The 16,257-nt window shown below is 47.7% G+C and overlaps 1 protein-coding gene across 2 annotated transcripts in view; it reads left to right on the top strand.

Annotated features, from left to right (window-relative positions):
- GPBP1L1 (GC-rich promoter binding protein 1 like 1) overlaps window positions 1-16,257 on the top strand; it is a 261,647-nt gene that overhangs the window by 130,537 nt on the left and 114,853 nt on the right. For both annotated transcript variants that reach the window (XM_069232849.1, XM_069232850.1), the window contains exon 7: window positions 822-1,015. In XM_069232849.1, the coding sequence (XP_069088950.1) occupies window positions 822-1,015 (194 nt within the window). The remainder of the gene's footprint in view (window positions 1-821; window positions 1,016-16,257) is intronic.

Raw genomic sequence — 16,257 nt, 5'->3', positions numbered from 1 at the left:
ACTTTTTGTTGCTTTTTCTCCACCACATAAAGGTAACCCTATTAATAAATATACTATAGCAACATGGATTGTTAAATGTATTCAAATTTGCTATGCAAAAGCTATAAAGCCACCACCTGTTAACCCTAGAGCACATTCAACACCTAAAAAAGGTGCATCTATGGTATTTCTAGGTAACATTTCCATAGCTGACATTTGTAAGGCAGCTACATGGTCAACACTACACACTTTCACTAAACATTGTGTGGATGTTTTAGCGCTCCAACAGGCCAGTGTAAGATGGGCAGTGCAACGTACTGTATTCCAGAATACTGTAACACCCACAGGTTAGCCACTGCTTTATGGAGGCACTGCTTTTCAGTCTATGCAGAGCATGTGTATATATAGCTACACATACCGTCAAACGGAAAATGTTACTTACCCAGTAAGCATCTGTTTGTGGCATGTATTGCTGTAGATTCACATGCGCCCACCCGCCTCCCCGGTCACACAGTACATTGATGAACATCTCGCATGATCATTTAGTTTATCTACTTTTGTATTACACTCCATTCATCACCATCTGCAGGAAAACAATCTGAACATGGAATTGAGGATCATAGGCGTTGCAAGCAAAAGGAGTCACTATGTCCTGTGACTCGAAAGACTTTTTGAACAAAAACAGCTTGCAACTTTGTGGGCCCAACACTAGATGGCGGAAGTATACTGAGCATGTGAATCTACAGCACTAAATGCCACAAACAAATGCTTACTGGTTAAGTAACATTTTCCTTCTTCATTTTTCATCTTGATTTATAAACCTAGAGCACATTTTATTTCAGAAAACCCTCCGAGTGCCAAGCAACCCACTAAGATGCTGGTCATCAAAAAGATCTCAAAAGACGATCCAGTGGCCTTCTCAGCTGCATTTGCATCACCTGTACCTCACCTTTCAAATGGTGGCAACAAGTGTTCCACTGCTGTGCCGATAGTGTACAAGAACCTGGTTCCTAAGCCAGCTGCACCTCCTTCCAAGGTAAGCCTTCTCAGTTGAGCATTGTCATGATCAGAGAATTGGAATGAGCTGTTTGCCATTATGTCCTCAAGGTGTGACTTGTGGTGATGTAAGTTTAAGATGCTCTATTTAGTGGCCAGAGTAGCATGTGAATAACCATAAATCCTAAATGAAATCCCCAGTGCAAAAAATAACTACTATTAAGTCAAACCCTGTTGGCATGAGGGTTCGCTTAATGCAGAACTTGCTTATTTTAACTTTCTTTCTTATGGACCAACGAGAATGGTTTGTACCAGTTTGCTTCCACTGTAGAATGCAGACAATCTGCTTCAGGTATCTGAAGGATTCTCCCACAGTGTGCCTTGTTTTTCTTCAGTTGCCTTTGCCGGCAAGTAGGATCAGCACTGATCCTGATGCTGGCTCCGAAAATCATTAAATGGCTCCTTTCAATGTAAACTCTTACACTGACTTTAAGTACTGCTGTGAAGTGAACCATGTTCTTAAAAATACATTCATCAGCAGTTTCAAGCACAGCGAGTATGCTTAAAATTCTCCTACATTTTTGTGTAAAAGCCCACTCATTACCATAATCATACCCGATATCCTCCATCCGCAGTCAGTTACTGCCCATAATCTGCGTTGCTTGGAATGTTTTGCTCGATTGACTTGGTCATCACCTCAAAATTCAGTTTCCTTTCTGGGCAGGAGAGGCAACCAATTAATAAGTAGAAATATCTCACTTTCCACCGAATCCATATTTTGCAGAGTTGGTGACAGCACATCCCTTTTTAGGCCGAGCATAGCACCGCGCAAGCACTGTTTTTCCAACATTTCGGTGTCCATGTGTGCTTTTAACCACGTCTACCTCAAGCCCATTACTATCACTCGTTCATGGGCATGCCTTTAAAAAATCCTTTCATCATTGGTACATGCTTTACGTTTGTCCCTCCTTGGGACAGTTTTGTTACTGCCTTGGCCATTGACCCTGTTACACAGATAATTGCACGTTTGCTGATATGTTTGAATGTGAGCAAACCTTTTCCTTTTTGTCTCTCCTTTGCTCTCACGCTCATGGCAACTGTGGTGTTTTGAATCGGCTCGCTTACGCCAACTGTTTAACTTTTCTTTTTCAATTTATGTGGCAAGAAAAGTCCAGTTAGGAATTTACAACGCTTATAGCTCTAACGCGAGCAAACACAAGACCTGATGCATTGCAAATGCTTTTTCCTCTGTCAGTATTGGATCCAGTTTGCTGTCTCACAAATGTGGATTTACTTTGTTGCAATGTATTACTGTGTTTCACTACCCTATAGGTATCTGTAGGACGCTGACTCTCTAGATAGTGTACTAAAATGAAGTACACTAAGCACAAAGTCCAGGGGATTTCCAAAGATGTGCAGAGGCAGAAATACATGGGTCAAGAGCACTATTTGTGGTAGTGTGGGTGAGCAGCTAGGCTTATCAAAGTTGTATTAAGCATTTGTTGTACTCCGAGGCAATAAACGAGACCCACACTTTGAAGAATAAATCCGAGACCAATTTAGAAAAATAAGTTCCTTTTATGTATGCTTTGAACCCAAGGACGTTGTTACAAGGTAAGCAGTTTTCAAATAAAAAATACTTGGCTGTTTTAGAAATCGACACTTGGTGCAATTTTCATAGTCTTCAATGTTAACCTGTGGAAGGAAAACAGGTTGCAGTTTTTCAGGTAAGTACACACTTACGACGCCAGTCTTCAGGGGTTCAGGCTAGCACTGGGCAAGGTTCCGGTTGGTACCAATGGAGCAACCACAGTGGCCCGGGGCGTCTGGGTGCCAAGGTCAGTCGGTGCCCAATGTTAGTCAATGGAGACTGGGGGCCTGAAAACGCTCTGCTCTCAGATAAGTACAGGCGATGTCGGTGGTTGGGCTCTGGGGGTTGAGGCAAGCACCAGGGGGGCTCACATGGCAGCTCCAAAGTTACCTCCTCAGCGGCGCGAGGGCGACTGCATGCGGAGTGCCAACACAGTGCTTGGCGCACAATGCTTTTCAATGGAGATGGGGGGAAGGGGTTTGCTGCAGCGCTGCTTCCAGGCGAGTAGAGCGAGTTCGGGGGGGTGGATCTCCTGGGGTTGAAACAAGAACCCGGAGGACCACAAAGTAGCACCAAACTTACACCCTCAGTGGCACAGGGGCACTCTGGCGTGCAGAATGCAAACACAGGGTCGGTCTCTTGATGTTGTTCAGTGAAGGGATCACTTTCAGAAACAGGCTGCAGCCTTGGGCCAGGAGAGGTCAACTCACAGCTGCCTAGGTAAGTTGAGATGCGTGAGGTCTTAAGGACAGCAATAGTCTAGCTCCCCAGGGGCTCCGGGTGCAGGGGTGTATTTTGGCGTCGGAAACAGCTTACCGGGCAGGTCACGGCCAGGGGAAGCCCTTGGATTTAAGCTGCAGGTATCTCTGTGGAGTCCAGCAGGGATCAACCCACAATCGACTCTGGTTTGGAAGCACTGGGAAACCTTCACTGGACTGGTGGGCCACTTGGACTCTGGCTGTGGGCGTCTGGTGCAGAGTTGGTTCCAGATGATGGTTTTGCAGTTCCTCAAGCAGGTTTCTTTCTTCTTTGAAGTTGTTTCTTGTGGACAGGTCCGCTGTCCACAGAAGTTCTTGTTCTTTATTGAAGACAGGCAGCCCTCCCAAGGTTGCTGACTGCAGGACAAGTTGTCTTCTCGTGCAGTGTCTTCGAAGGCTGCAGACAGGCCGAACAGCAAGGGCAAAGTCAGTAGTTGTCTTCTATCTTCTGCTGTACAACTTCTGTAGTGTCCGGCTATTCTTAGGTCGACAGGAATCTTTCTAGTGTTCAGGGGTGCCACCTAAATACTGAAGGGGTGGGACTGGCACTGAGAGGGCACTACTGATTTGCCTAAATTTCCCACCGGACTTTCTGCCAAAAGAGGTGTCAGGAACTGCTGGGGGTCGACCTCATCCACCATATGGAGAGACCTGGGCAACAAGGCCTTTGAAGTTCCCCGTCCTGGAATGTCCTTCCTGCCTGTAGAGGAGGCCACACCTCTGCACAGAGCAGGCCTTTGTTCTGATCTCTTAAAAGCATTGGCTTTCACCTCAGGGGGGGGGTGGGGGGACAGAACTCTGTCTAAAGTGGCTGCAGTGGTTCTGACCAGTCAGAGCCCACTCTGGGAGTTGGTAGGTTTCAACTGGGCACCTCTGATTTGCTCTTATTAATAAATCCATCACTAAATTCAGTGTTGGTTTATTAATGAGATGTTTGATACCAAACATTCCTATCATCAGTGAAGCAATAATGTTGCTGGGGGACTCGTAATGACCAGTGCCCAGCATGTGGACTTAAAATGGCTTCACTGTTCCCTTACCATGTTGGAAAATCGACAAAGCCATAGCATGGGAGTATCTGCTCATGCAAGTATGCCATCAGATTTAATATAATGCACCCTGCCTTTAGGGGTGTAAGGCCTGCCAGAGGGGTGATTTGCATATATTACATGCAGTGTGCAGGGAACAGGGCACACAGGTTGTGCGCCTTGCCATGTTTTCATTTTAGGCGTGCATCAAGACACGCAGCCTGCGTAGGCAGTAGTTAGTCATAGGGTCCCTGAGGATGGCACAATCTGTGCTGCAGCCCTCCGGGCCTTTCTTTAGTACCCCATGCCCTGTGTGCCAGCGGTACCATTTACTAGGGACTTACAGTGGCAACTAAAATGTTTGCCAATTGGGAAAAACGACTTGTTAGTTTTAGGGAAAGAGATCTAGTACTGGGGAACTGTTTAGCAGGGACCCAGTGCACTTTCAGTCGAAATTACACCAAACACAAGTGTGAGGGGGGGGGGATGAGACCATGTCAAGAGGCACTTTCCTACAGTATGCTCTTGTATTGTTTCTTGTCTTTATTTTTTTTCACTGCCTTGATTTTTGTTCCTCCCTGCTGCATGAATGTTCCTTTTAGTATTTCCTCTTACTCCTTGTTCCTCTGTGTGGCGTCCTTCCAAATTCTCAAGAGATCTTATCTTCCCACTTATCTTCAGTGGTCACTGCCTCACACATCCCCATAGTGTAATCCATCTTCATGCACCTTTTAATGTTCTCCTTGTTTCCCTTCCCGGTTACTCATTTCCATTCTTTGGCTTTTCCATGCTCTTTGCTCCTGAGTTCTCCTGTAGTTCTTTTTCACCTCCAACCCCTGCCGAAGTTGATTAAACAACATGCCAGAGGTAGTAGAAAAGACACAACAGTTTTGACCCTCATGACCTCATAGGAAGTAGCATCATAAGAACTTTACCCTGACTCCCATGAAGAGATGCACAAGATCTGGATTCTAAGGACCTCACAATTGAAGTCACTGAAGTCTAATGTATATCTCAAAGAAACACTGTATTGCTGAATCATAGGGAGATGCACAAGAAGATTTGATAACACAAAAAAGTGGTCAGGCCCACTCAGTGGACCATGTGTTTTTATGCATTTATACCCATAGCGGCTTGATTTACTCATTAATTTTGATTCATGATCACTTGTAAGAAACTGTCACACTTGTGGAGCTTCAAGCACATCATTTTTCATGTATTCACAATAATGGAAGGTAGCAATCAGTTTATTTATTTTTTATATTTGATTTGTTTCGTTTAATTTGCGTATTGCACTTCTGAGTGTTCTCTAGGAGGACGTTTTTTTAGCATTTTACTTTTGCCACCTCTTAGTCCATGGGTTGTCAATGGTTGCAGCCACGACCCCCTCGTCACCCCTAAATGATATCCCTGTTGGGCACCTCCCTCTCCCCCACCAATCATCTCAGTGAGGCCTAGTGCTGGGTTGGTGGTCCGGGCTCCCCTAAACACTAATCCTCCCTCTGCAGCTCTCCTTCCTGCGACCTCAGCCCCCCTGCCTTATGTGACCTGGTTTGTTGTTCCACCTCCTACTATGTCCTCTGCCTCATCATTGCCCCTTGAGTCCTATCTTGTCATCCCAAATCCTAGTTGTGCATGCTTCAATTGTCTGTCATTCATGAGATAGCCTGCAGCACCTCTTCCACTCCACTTTCCTGTCACTGTGCTTCCCCGACCCTCTTTGTAGTTGTCATGCCCACCACATTAAGACTGTGCTCCCAAAACAGGCTTTGTTGTCCAGATCTGATAGATTCTGGCTGCAGATTCCTTAACTTAGAATGTTCTACAAATGTCAGACAGGATCTGGAAAATCTTGAGCAGCACCTCCGCACCCTCATAGCAACCATAGCTCATTGACATCAGTTCTTTTCTTTTTTTTCTGTGCCATCAGCACCTGTCTTTTTATCAGTTCTTTTTGATCTAAGTGTGCATTAGAGACTTCCTCTTTAAAAAAAAAAAAAAAAAAAAAAAAAAAAACCTGTTATTTAACCCCTGTGGATCTTGTCAGAGGCAGATGTCTGTGACAGACCCCCACCTGGTTTACATGTGATGCCTAGAGCCAGTCCACAACTCCACAACCTGTCCAGACTGTCGAGCGATGAACCCAAAGGCAGTCTGGGAGTGTGCCCTGAAGTTCCTGGTCGCCCGACTCAGCACTGCTGTAGGTCCTGGTTTCGATTAAGGTCCTAGGCCCACTCTTAGTCATTCCTTTGATTCGTCATCACATTCAAAATACTTGCCGGGTGTGTCCCACAAGAAAAAGAAATCAAGAAGCTGAAACATTCTTTAACTTCACCACAGCGATCCAAGTGATCCAATGAGTAGCTGGAACAGCACTTCAAATCTAGGCCCCTCTCCCACATCAGCTGCTGCGGCTAAGTCTGGTTCCACTCCGCACATTCCAGAATTTGCCAGAGTGAACCCTGCAGAGCTGAAAAAAATGAGAATTTTATGAGGCCATGAGCTCATGTTTATGAGGGCCAACCCCTCTGGAGTGTCTTTGGGCCCACCAGCATGTTTTTCCTGTGTGCCAGTTGGGCCCAATGGATACTTTCCTGGATAAGGATCCTTCACCAGAGTCCATTCCAGTGGCACTGATCCCAGCGCTGGCATTGTCAGCCCCCCCTGCTATACCTGGCTCTGATAAGGTGCTGGATGGTCAGCGTCCGATGTAGACTTTTGTGCGAGCTGGATCAAGACCCTCCGGTTTGGAGACCGTGCCTTCCTTTACTGACAGGCCCTGTGGGGAATACTATTGGGGCAGATCTGAGGATCCTTACAGTTATCTTTACCCTCTGGAAGAACCCTTGTCCAAGGATAACTGGTATGAGTAACTGGCTGATGCCAGTTGTCTGGACACCTCTCTGGAAACTGGCCTAGTTTGTCAATCCTAGTGTGGCTATGGAGGAAGTGTCTTCATTTGCCATGGTGGTAAGGAAGGTGGCTAATGTTTTGACAGACAGAGGTGCTTCAACCCGGAGTAGGCCTGAGGAGCCTCTTCTCCCCTTTAATGAAGCCCTCACTGATGTACTGCACAGGGCCTGGTCAAGCCCTGCACAGGTGCTCTTGTGCACAGGCTTATTGACCACTGCCTGGCTCGTGGGAACCCAGCTTTCCTTACCTGGGAAAGCCTGGACATCCTGAAATCTACATCCAAGATTAAGCCTGGCACGTTCCCTACCACACCACCTGATAGGAAATCAAAGACACAGGACCCCTTTGGCAAGAGAATTTTTTCCTCCACCAGCCTTGCTCTGTGAACACCATGTACCTCTTGAACTGATATTCCTGCACAGGTTTGGAATCTGTCGCACAAATGTTACCTTTGGCCTTGAAGGAGGCCCAAGTCATCCTGTTCGAGGCTATTGCCGATGGCAGGGATGCATCAAAGTTCATGATACGTTGCAGACTGGACACAACCGACTAATTATCTAGAGGATTGCTTAATTGTTGGCGCTTAGACGCCATGTCTGCTGTGGTCCCCTGCTTTTTTGGGGGATGTCCAGTCATCCCTTCCAGATGTGCTTTAATGGCACACACTTATTTGGCAAGAAGGCAGATTCAGGGTTTGAAAGTTTTAAGGAAAGATGGTCCATTGCCCAGTTGTTGGGATTCTCCACTGCCCCACCCCAGCCCCATTCTGCCTTCCATCCCGCCTTCCATCCCTTCTAGAACTATAAGTGCTGCTGGCCTTGTCCATTTCCTACCAGCTACTACAGTCGGAAGATTCTCCTGTCCTTTAGTGGACGTGGCTCCCACAAGCCTTGTGGTACACCAGGCCAGAGATCTGCCCAGTCTACCATCTACCCGGCAGTTACTGTCTCCAAATCAATTTAATATGCCCTCTCACCAACACAGGCAACTTGTTGGCAGGAGGATCCAGCTCCACCTGTCCTGATAGTCTATAACCTCAGTCAACTAGGTGCTCCAAATTGTTCAGTGGGGCTATGTCCTTCCATTCTCAGAAAACCCACCACCCGTGCTACCATCTTCATATTGGTTGATGGAGGGCCAACTCTCCCTGTTGCTTCAGGAAGAACAGGCTCTAATAGCCAAAAGAGCTATTGTGAGGGTGCCAACGTTATAATTAGGTCCTTGGATGCTATTCCTGCTACTGCTGGTGCTAAAGCAAGACGGAGTTTTCCACCTTATACTGGACCTACATCCTCTGAACTCCTTCCTGAAAAAGGAAGAATTCAGATTACTCACGTTGGCTCAGATCCGGTGTATCCTGGAGACTGGATGGTAGCGCTGGACTTGCATGGACACATTTTTCATATACCCATCCTGCCGAGCCCACAGGTGTTACCTGCTGCTCATGGTGGGCCACGAGCACTTTCAATTTACTGTGCTCCCTTTGGGCTTTACCAGCCCCCCACGGGGGTTCGTGAAAGTGATGGTGGTTCCAGCCCATCTGCGAAGGGCAGACCTCTACGACTGCATCGTCAAAGAGGGCCTGTCCCATGTGGTAATCACCCACATCCAGTCTATGGCGGAGCTCTCCTGCATTTGCTTGGCTTCACTATAAACATGCCTAAGTCACATCTGTCTCCTTCTCAGACGCTGGCTTTCATTACAGCTGTTCTGGACACAGTACAATTCCGCACCTGTCTCCCAGAGTAGCGATATTCAGGCTATAGTTCCGATGATTCTGCCTTTGTTCTGGATTTCGGTGAGACCGACTGTGAGGCTGCTGGGTGTCTTGGGCTTCTGCATCCTGCTGTTAAGGGGGCCAAGGGAAAGAACATCTGGGGAATCTCTCCAAACTGGTCAAGATACCAGCAGAAACTGCAAAAGTCCTGCAGTGGTGGCTGACTAACTGCAGTTGTCTGCAACTGACACGTCTTTTAAACAGATATCCCCTCTGCCATGCTAAACTTCCCCCTACAATGTCACCCCTGTGGCAGTCCTACCAAGCCTTAAGGCAGGGTGCAGCATATTTTATGGGCCAAAAATGTATTTGTCCAGGTTCGGACGGTAAAGACGCTTAACTCATTTTTTTTTTTTTTTTTTACTGTGGAAAGACTTGGCTGCTTCATCGAATGCAAGGTTACACATGAATTCCTCAGCTGTGCTGACTCCCGAAATATGCAACCAAAGTTGATACACCAAGGTATCAAATGTTACGTCAAGCCCAACTTGATTCTGAAGTCAACATGATTTAACAAGTTACAGTGTGCAACTTTGACACTTTGTTGCCTTCGATATCCTGTTCCCTTAACGGTTACACAAGGACCCTGAACCTGAGAAAGGGCACAAAGCTTCTAGGGAGATGTGCTAATGACTCCCAGGAAAAGACACAGTAGAGGCCAGAACTGAAAAGTGGTGTTATCTTCCTCTTGCAGCAATCCACATGGATGCAGAATGGACACAAAAGGTGAGTTTCTAAACTGCAGCTGCTTTTGAAGAACAAATGGGGAACACTTGGGACAGGTGCAGTCCCATTGTTTAGGCAGACTAGGTGGCACCCAGGAAGGAGAGGGGAAACCTGTTGTCAAACCATTTTCCAGGAGTGTGTAGTCCCCTCAATAACATACCTGGGTTGAGCTAAGGAGTTCCTGAATCTGAGAGAGGGGTTCTGCCATCTTGGGTGTGGGCAGAATGGTGCCCCTTAAGGTAGCCAGATGCCACACTTCCCAGGAAGCGGTCATCAGGAGGGAGGGGGATTTAGTAGCCAGTTGGCTCCTCACTGCGTCTACCCCGAGGACACGTTCTGAACATAAACAAGGCACCTAGAACTCCAATCTTGTCTGGACTAAAAGGAGTGCCTCGCTGCTGGTCAGTGCATTGGATAGAGAATTCTAGCTCAGATTCCTTACCTATGAATGCTCCACAGGCTTCAGAATGGATCCAGAGAATTTTTGTGAGCAGACCCCTGTGTGCTGGTAAATGGGGTTAATGGTGTTCGGCGTCGTGTGCGCCAGAATCGACTTTGTGGTTCCTATTTAGGTGCCACGCAGATGCGCCAACGCCATTTTCTTTTCACAACTTTCCACACCAAAAGTGAGGAATTATGAAGAATACTGACCACTGAAGTGTCAAAACTTGGGTCCTGGAAAGTAAGTCCCTTCCCCTAGAAATCAATTTGTAGAGCAGGGAAGACCGGTGGAGCAGTACGGAACCTGCAGCTAGATACAGTCTACAAGATATGGCGTTACTGAAGGTAAGTAATTTGTCCAACTGATGGAGACTTCTAGGTGCAGATTTGTTACCTATGAATAGATACCCAAGTAATATCATCCCCAGAGGAAGGTCGGCAAACCAATTTCAAATTAGAAAGTCCTCCAGGACCAAGTGGGCAAAGTGCCCATCCCTACGGACCTAATTGTCCAGGTAGTAATGTTTGGTAAATGTGTGCAGAGATGCCTATGTTGCTGTGTGGCAGATGTCCAGGACCAGAACTCTGCATGCTAATGCAGTGGGCGCAGCTTTAGCTCTAGTGGAATGAGCATGCAAACCTTCAGGAGGTTGCATTTGGTCAGTGCATAGCAGATCTTGATGCAGAGCACAACCCAAGAAGAGATGGTTCACTTCTGCACCACTGACCTTTCTTGGCACCCACAAAGCGTTGGTTGCCCACCCTGGAACTCAAGGGTACGATCAAGGTAGAACGCCAGTGCTCTTTTTTGGGTCCAAGTGGTGGAGTCTCTCCTCTTCCTTAGACAGATGTAAGGCTGTGTATAAAATAGGCAGAGTGAGAGATTGGCCTACATGGAAAAACGGTGACCACTTTTGGCAGAAAAGAGGCCCTTGTGCGAAGCACCACTTTGTCAGGCTATGAAGAAAGGTAGGGCAGCTTAGATGATAAAGCCTGCAGCTCACTCACTCTGCGGGCAGGCGGAATTGCCACAAGGAAGGCTGTTTTCAGTGTGAGAAGCATTGAGGGGACAATTGTGGATGGACTTGAAAGGAGCGCACATCAAGAAAGTCAGAACCAAATAAAGATCCCGAAGGTAAGTTGTAGGAAGCTGGCCTGGTGTGTGGTGAGCACCTATGGTGTATCACCCTATACCAGGTCCAGGTATCCTCTATTAGTGAGGTGTAGTCGGTGTCTAGGAAGCCAGGTTCTCTAGCGGTAGCTGTGAATGAGCAGCCAAGACTTATCTAGGAGACATGCAAAGCTTATGAAGTACCACACAGCACTTACACACATGAAAGAACCACACAGTGTTACAAAAATATAGGTACTTAATTTAAGTGACACAGATAATAAAATACTATATAGACCATACTCTACTAGCAGGTGAGTAAAAACACTATTGTATACACTTTAATAATCGGGAATGGGTATACAAAGCAATAGAAAATTGTGAAATAACAGTAAACAATAGAGACCCTAGCGGGAGACCAAACCATATACTAAAATAAATGGAATGTGAAACTTATCTCGACCCCCCCCTGTAAGTGGGACCTGTAGAGGGGAGCTGGGGGACCTAGGAACCTCAAAAGGTAAGCATCCTAGTGCTCCTCCGCGACCTGGAGAGAAGAGGTTAGTACCTGGTTTTTCCCAAACCCACAGAGAATCTTGGTAAAAGGACTGTTTACTACCCAAGCAAGACTGGAAGAAGCAGAAGAGGACCTGCAAATGAAGGGGACCAAGTTCACTTCCATTTGGAGTGTGGTGTTGGGGCAGGAGTCACTACCCACCCTTCTGGAGGTGCAGGAAAAGGTCAGTAAGGACAAGGAGCCGGCTATGCAGCACAGGAGCAGAGGATCAGTTCCAGAAGTGATGCAGTTGATGTCCCACGTCGGAAGAAGAGTTGCAGTCTGTCAGTGGTGTGGAAAAACCACCAACAAGCCTTGGCAAAGGCAAGAGTTGCAGAAGAAGGGATCCAAGCAGCCAGTCGTTGTGGTTGTTGCCTGTGGATGCAGGGGAGTAACTCCTTCACTCCAGGGGAGATTCCATCTTACTTCCTGTGCAGGCTGAAGGCCTGTCCTCAGAAGGATGCACAGACTGAGAAGGGGTGCCCTCACACACAGGTCCCTGCACTCTCTCCTTTGGGCTAGGAGGACCTACCATAGGGGTGACTTAGTGACCTGTAGTGAAAGGGTGCATGCACCTTTTCATGTAGGCTGCAATGGCAGGTGTAGGAAGCTGGCCTGGTGTGTGGTGGGTACCTATAGTACTTATTCCAGATCCTGGTATCCCCTCTTAGTGAAGTGTAGGCACTGTCTAGAAGCCAGGGTCTCTACAGGTAGCTGTGGATGAGCAGCCAAGGCTTATCTAGGAGATGTGCAAAGCTCATGCCAGACCACTGTAGTCACACATCACTCACACATGAAAGAAGACACTCATTTGTACAAAAATAAAGGAATAAATCACCTCAAATTACTAGACAGTTGACACACCCTTAGGAGGTAAGTAATAGAATAAATATATACACTAGCAATCAGAAATAGGCATAGAAGAGGTTAGAAAACAGGGCAAATAGTAACCAAGAGTAAACCTAGGGGAGCACAAACCATATAGTCACAGGGGACCCTTAGCTTTGCAGAGAGTCCACAGAAGCAGAGGCAGCACAATAGGTGTCCCACTGGATGGGGACACAAGTCACAGAACTTCATGCAACACTACAAAAGTGGATGCCACGCCACAGGAGAACCACGCAGAAGGCTGCTTTGCAGGATGGAGTGCTGTGGGCTGGAGCTACACGTCGTCTGAAGATCCCTTGGAAGAGATGCCAACAAGCCTTGGCAGCTGCAAGAGACTCTGTCCTCGGGGGTACTGTCCTGTGTGGGGAGGCAAAGGCTTACCTCCACCAACAGCTGGCAGATAAACCATGCATAGACATTAATGCATGCAGAAGAATGGACCTATAAACAGGGCCACTGGAATTATGCAATTGTGTGGCCACTGCCATTTTCTCATCATTATAGGTCTGCCCTATTTGCCACATAACACATCATCTGCCTCAAACTCTGCCGATTTTAATAAAAAGCATTTTGTTTCTAACTCAAACAGTTAAAAATTTACCAAAAGTAGAGACGTGTTGCTGTGCTTTGGCATACCCTTTGCAGAGCTGAACAGGTCACCTGTCTGTTACAATATTTGGGTATTAAAATGATAGTAATAAGGTGCAACCAATGCCCAGACTGTGTTCAAGTTTAACAAGCATTTGCAATGCAATAGCTCTTGCAGTTGTGAGAGTTAGAGCAATTGGCGTTGTAAATGACAGTGTTTTTTACCTATGTTTTGGAGTGTGGTGGATATATGAACAAAGACACAGCTGCTGCACTGTCTAGAGGACAAACATTGGGAAATTACCACTGGGAACAAACACAGCTGCAGCACGGCCTAGAGGACTTAGAACGGAAGAGTTTCGGACAGGACAAGACAAGCAGCTGCAGCACTGCCTAGGTGACTAAGAATTAGGTGTTCGATGGCATGTGTAGCTGCAGATACACATGTTGTGCATAGCCCGCCATCTGGTGTTGGGTCGGAGTGTTACAAGTTGTTTTTCTTCGAAGAAGTCTTTCGAGTCACGAGACCGAGGGACTCCTCCTCCTTTGCTTCCATTGCGCATGGGCGTCGACTCCATCTTCGATTGTTTTTTTTCCGCCATCGGGTTCGGACGTGTTCCTTTTCTGTCCGGGTTCGGAACGGAAAGATAGTTAGAAATTCGGAAAATTACGTCGGTATTGTTGCGTTCGGGATCGGATTAGATAGAATCGACATCGAATCGTGAAGAGCTCCGGTAGCCCTTCGGGGTAATTTCGATCCCCCGTCGGGGCATGGTCGGCCTGACCGCGTGTAACATCGAGGCTGATGGAACGGACCCCGTTCCGATTCTGCCCTAAATGCCACAACAAATACCCATATACAGACCAACATTTGGTCTGTAACCTGTGCCTGTCGCCCGAGCACAAGGAAGAAACTTGTGAGGCCTGTTGTGCGTTTCGATCCCGAAAAACGCTCCGTGACCGGCGAGCCAGAAGATTACAGATGGCGTCCACGCCGACAGGACACCGAGAGTTCGAGGAACAAGGAGAAGAAGAGGAAGCCTTCTCTATCCATGAATCGGACTCTGAGGAATTCGACGTCCACGAAACAGTGAGTAAGACGTCGAAGCCAGCACACAAGAAAACAGACAAGGCCCAGGGGACGCCACTGCCAACAGGCCATGGCTCAACCCATAAAGTCAGTGACCGCCCATCGGCACCGAAAAAGGCCGAACTAGTGCCGAGATCGTCCGACTCGGGTTGAGACACAGGCACGCAGCAATCTCGGGACCGAGAAAGTGCTGCCGACAAAGATTGACGCTGAGACATCGGAGCCGAAGCTGCTCTACGCAGAGACAGCGGCACCGAGGAGGATCGACGCCGAGAAGTTTCGACTCCAAAAAAAGAGAAGTCGCCTCGGAGCCGAAAACGAGTAAGGACATAGTTTCGGTGCCGAAACGACCGGCAACCGAGCCAACAACCAGCTCATATTCAGAGGAGCAATCACTGTCCTCTCAATTGCGCAAACATAGATTCGAGGAAGAGTTACAGTCCACTGAAGTAGACCACACTCAAAAGCGGATCTTTATACAGAGTGGAACAGGGAAGATCAGCACCCTTCCCCCTATTAGGAGAAAAAGGAGACTTGAGTTCCAAATACAGGAACAAGCACCACAAACAAAAGTGGTGAAGAAGGTAACTCCGCCACCCTCTCCTCCACCTGTAACTTACATATCACCGGCACAGACTCCGTCACACTCACCGGCTCACACCACCATGAGCCAAGATGACCAGGACGCTTGGGACCTATACGACGCCCCAGTGTCAGACAACAGTCCGGAGGCGTATCCTACCAAGCCCTCACCACCAGAGGACAGCACAGCGTATTCACAGGTGGTAGCTAGGGCAGCAGAGTTCCATAACGTGTCGCTACACTCGGAACCTGTCGAGGATGACTTCCTTTTCAACACCCTCTCCTCCACCCATAGCACCTACCAGAGCCTGCCTATGCTCCCAGGAATGCTAAGGCACGCAAAGCAAATCTTCAAAGAGCCTGTCAAGAGTAGAGCAATAACACCAAGGGTGGAAAAGAAATACAAAGCATCGCCCACAGACCCTGCTTTCATCACCTCACAACTCCCACCAGATTCGGTTGTAGTAGGGGCAGCTCGCAAGAGAGCCAACTCTCACACGTCAGGCGATGCACCACCTCCGGATAAAGAAAGCCGCAAGTTTGACGCAGCCGGAAAAAGGGTCGCAGTACAAGCTGCAAACCAGTGGCGCATCGCTAACTCTCAAGCGCTCCTAGCACGATATGATGGAGCCCATTGGGACGAGATGCAGCACCTCATCGAGCATCTACCCAAGGATTTACAAAAAAGGGCGAAACAGGTGGTTGAGGAGGGACAAAACATCTCCAATAACCAAATACGCTCCTCTATGGATGCAGCTGACACAGCTGCAAGAACAATTAACACAGCAGTAACCATAAGAAGGCACGCGTGGTTACGCACATCTGGCTTTAAACCAGAGATACAGCAAGCGGTGCTCAATATGCCATTCAATGAGCAACAATTGTTCGGACCTGAAGTGGACACGGCAATTGAGAAGCTAAAAAAGGACACTGACACTGCCAAGGCCATGGGCGCACTCTATTCCCCGCAGGGCAGAGGCACTTTCGGCACCTTCCGCAAAACAACCTTCAGAGGGGGGTTTCGGGGTCAGGCCACACAAGCCAGTACCTCACATTCAACACCGTCTACCTACCAGGGACAGTACCAAAGGGGAGGCTTTCGGGGCCAGTACAGAGGAGGACAATTCCCTAGAAACAGGGGAAAATTTCAAAGCCCAAAAACACCTGCAACCAAACAGTGACTCACAGGTCAATCATCCCCTCCACACAACACCAGTGGGGGGAAGAATAAGT

The sequence above is a fragment of the Pleurodeles waltl genome, chromosome 4_2 (assembly GCF_031143425.1).
Source record: "Pleurodeles waltl isolate 20211129_DDA chromosome 4_2, aPleWal1.hap1.20221129, whole genome shotgun sequence".
Classification (NCBI taxonomy): Eukaryota; Metazoa; Chordata; class Amphibia; order Caudata; family Salamandridae; genus Pleurodeles; species Pleurodeles waltl.
Note: the sequence above shows the minus strand (reverse complement) of the source record. Positions and strands in the feature narration are given on the sequence as shown.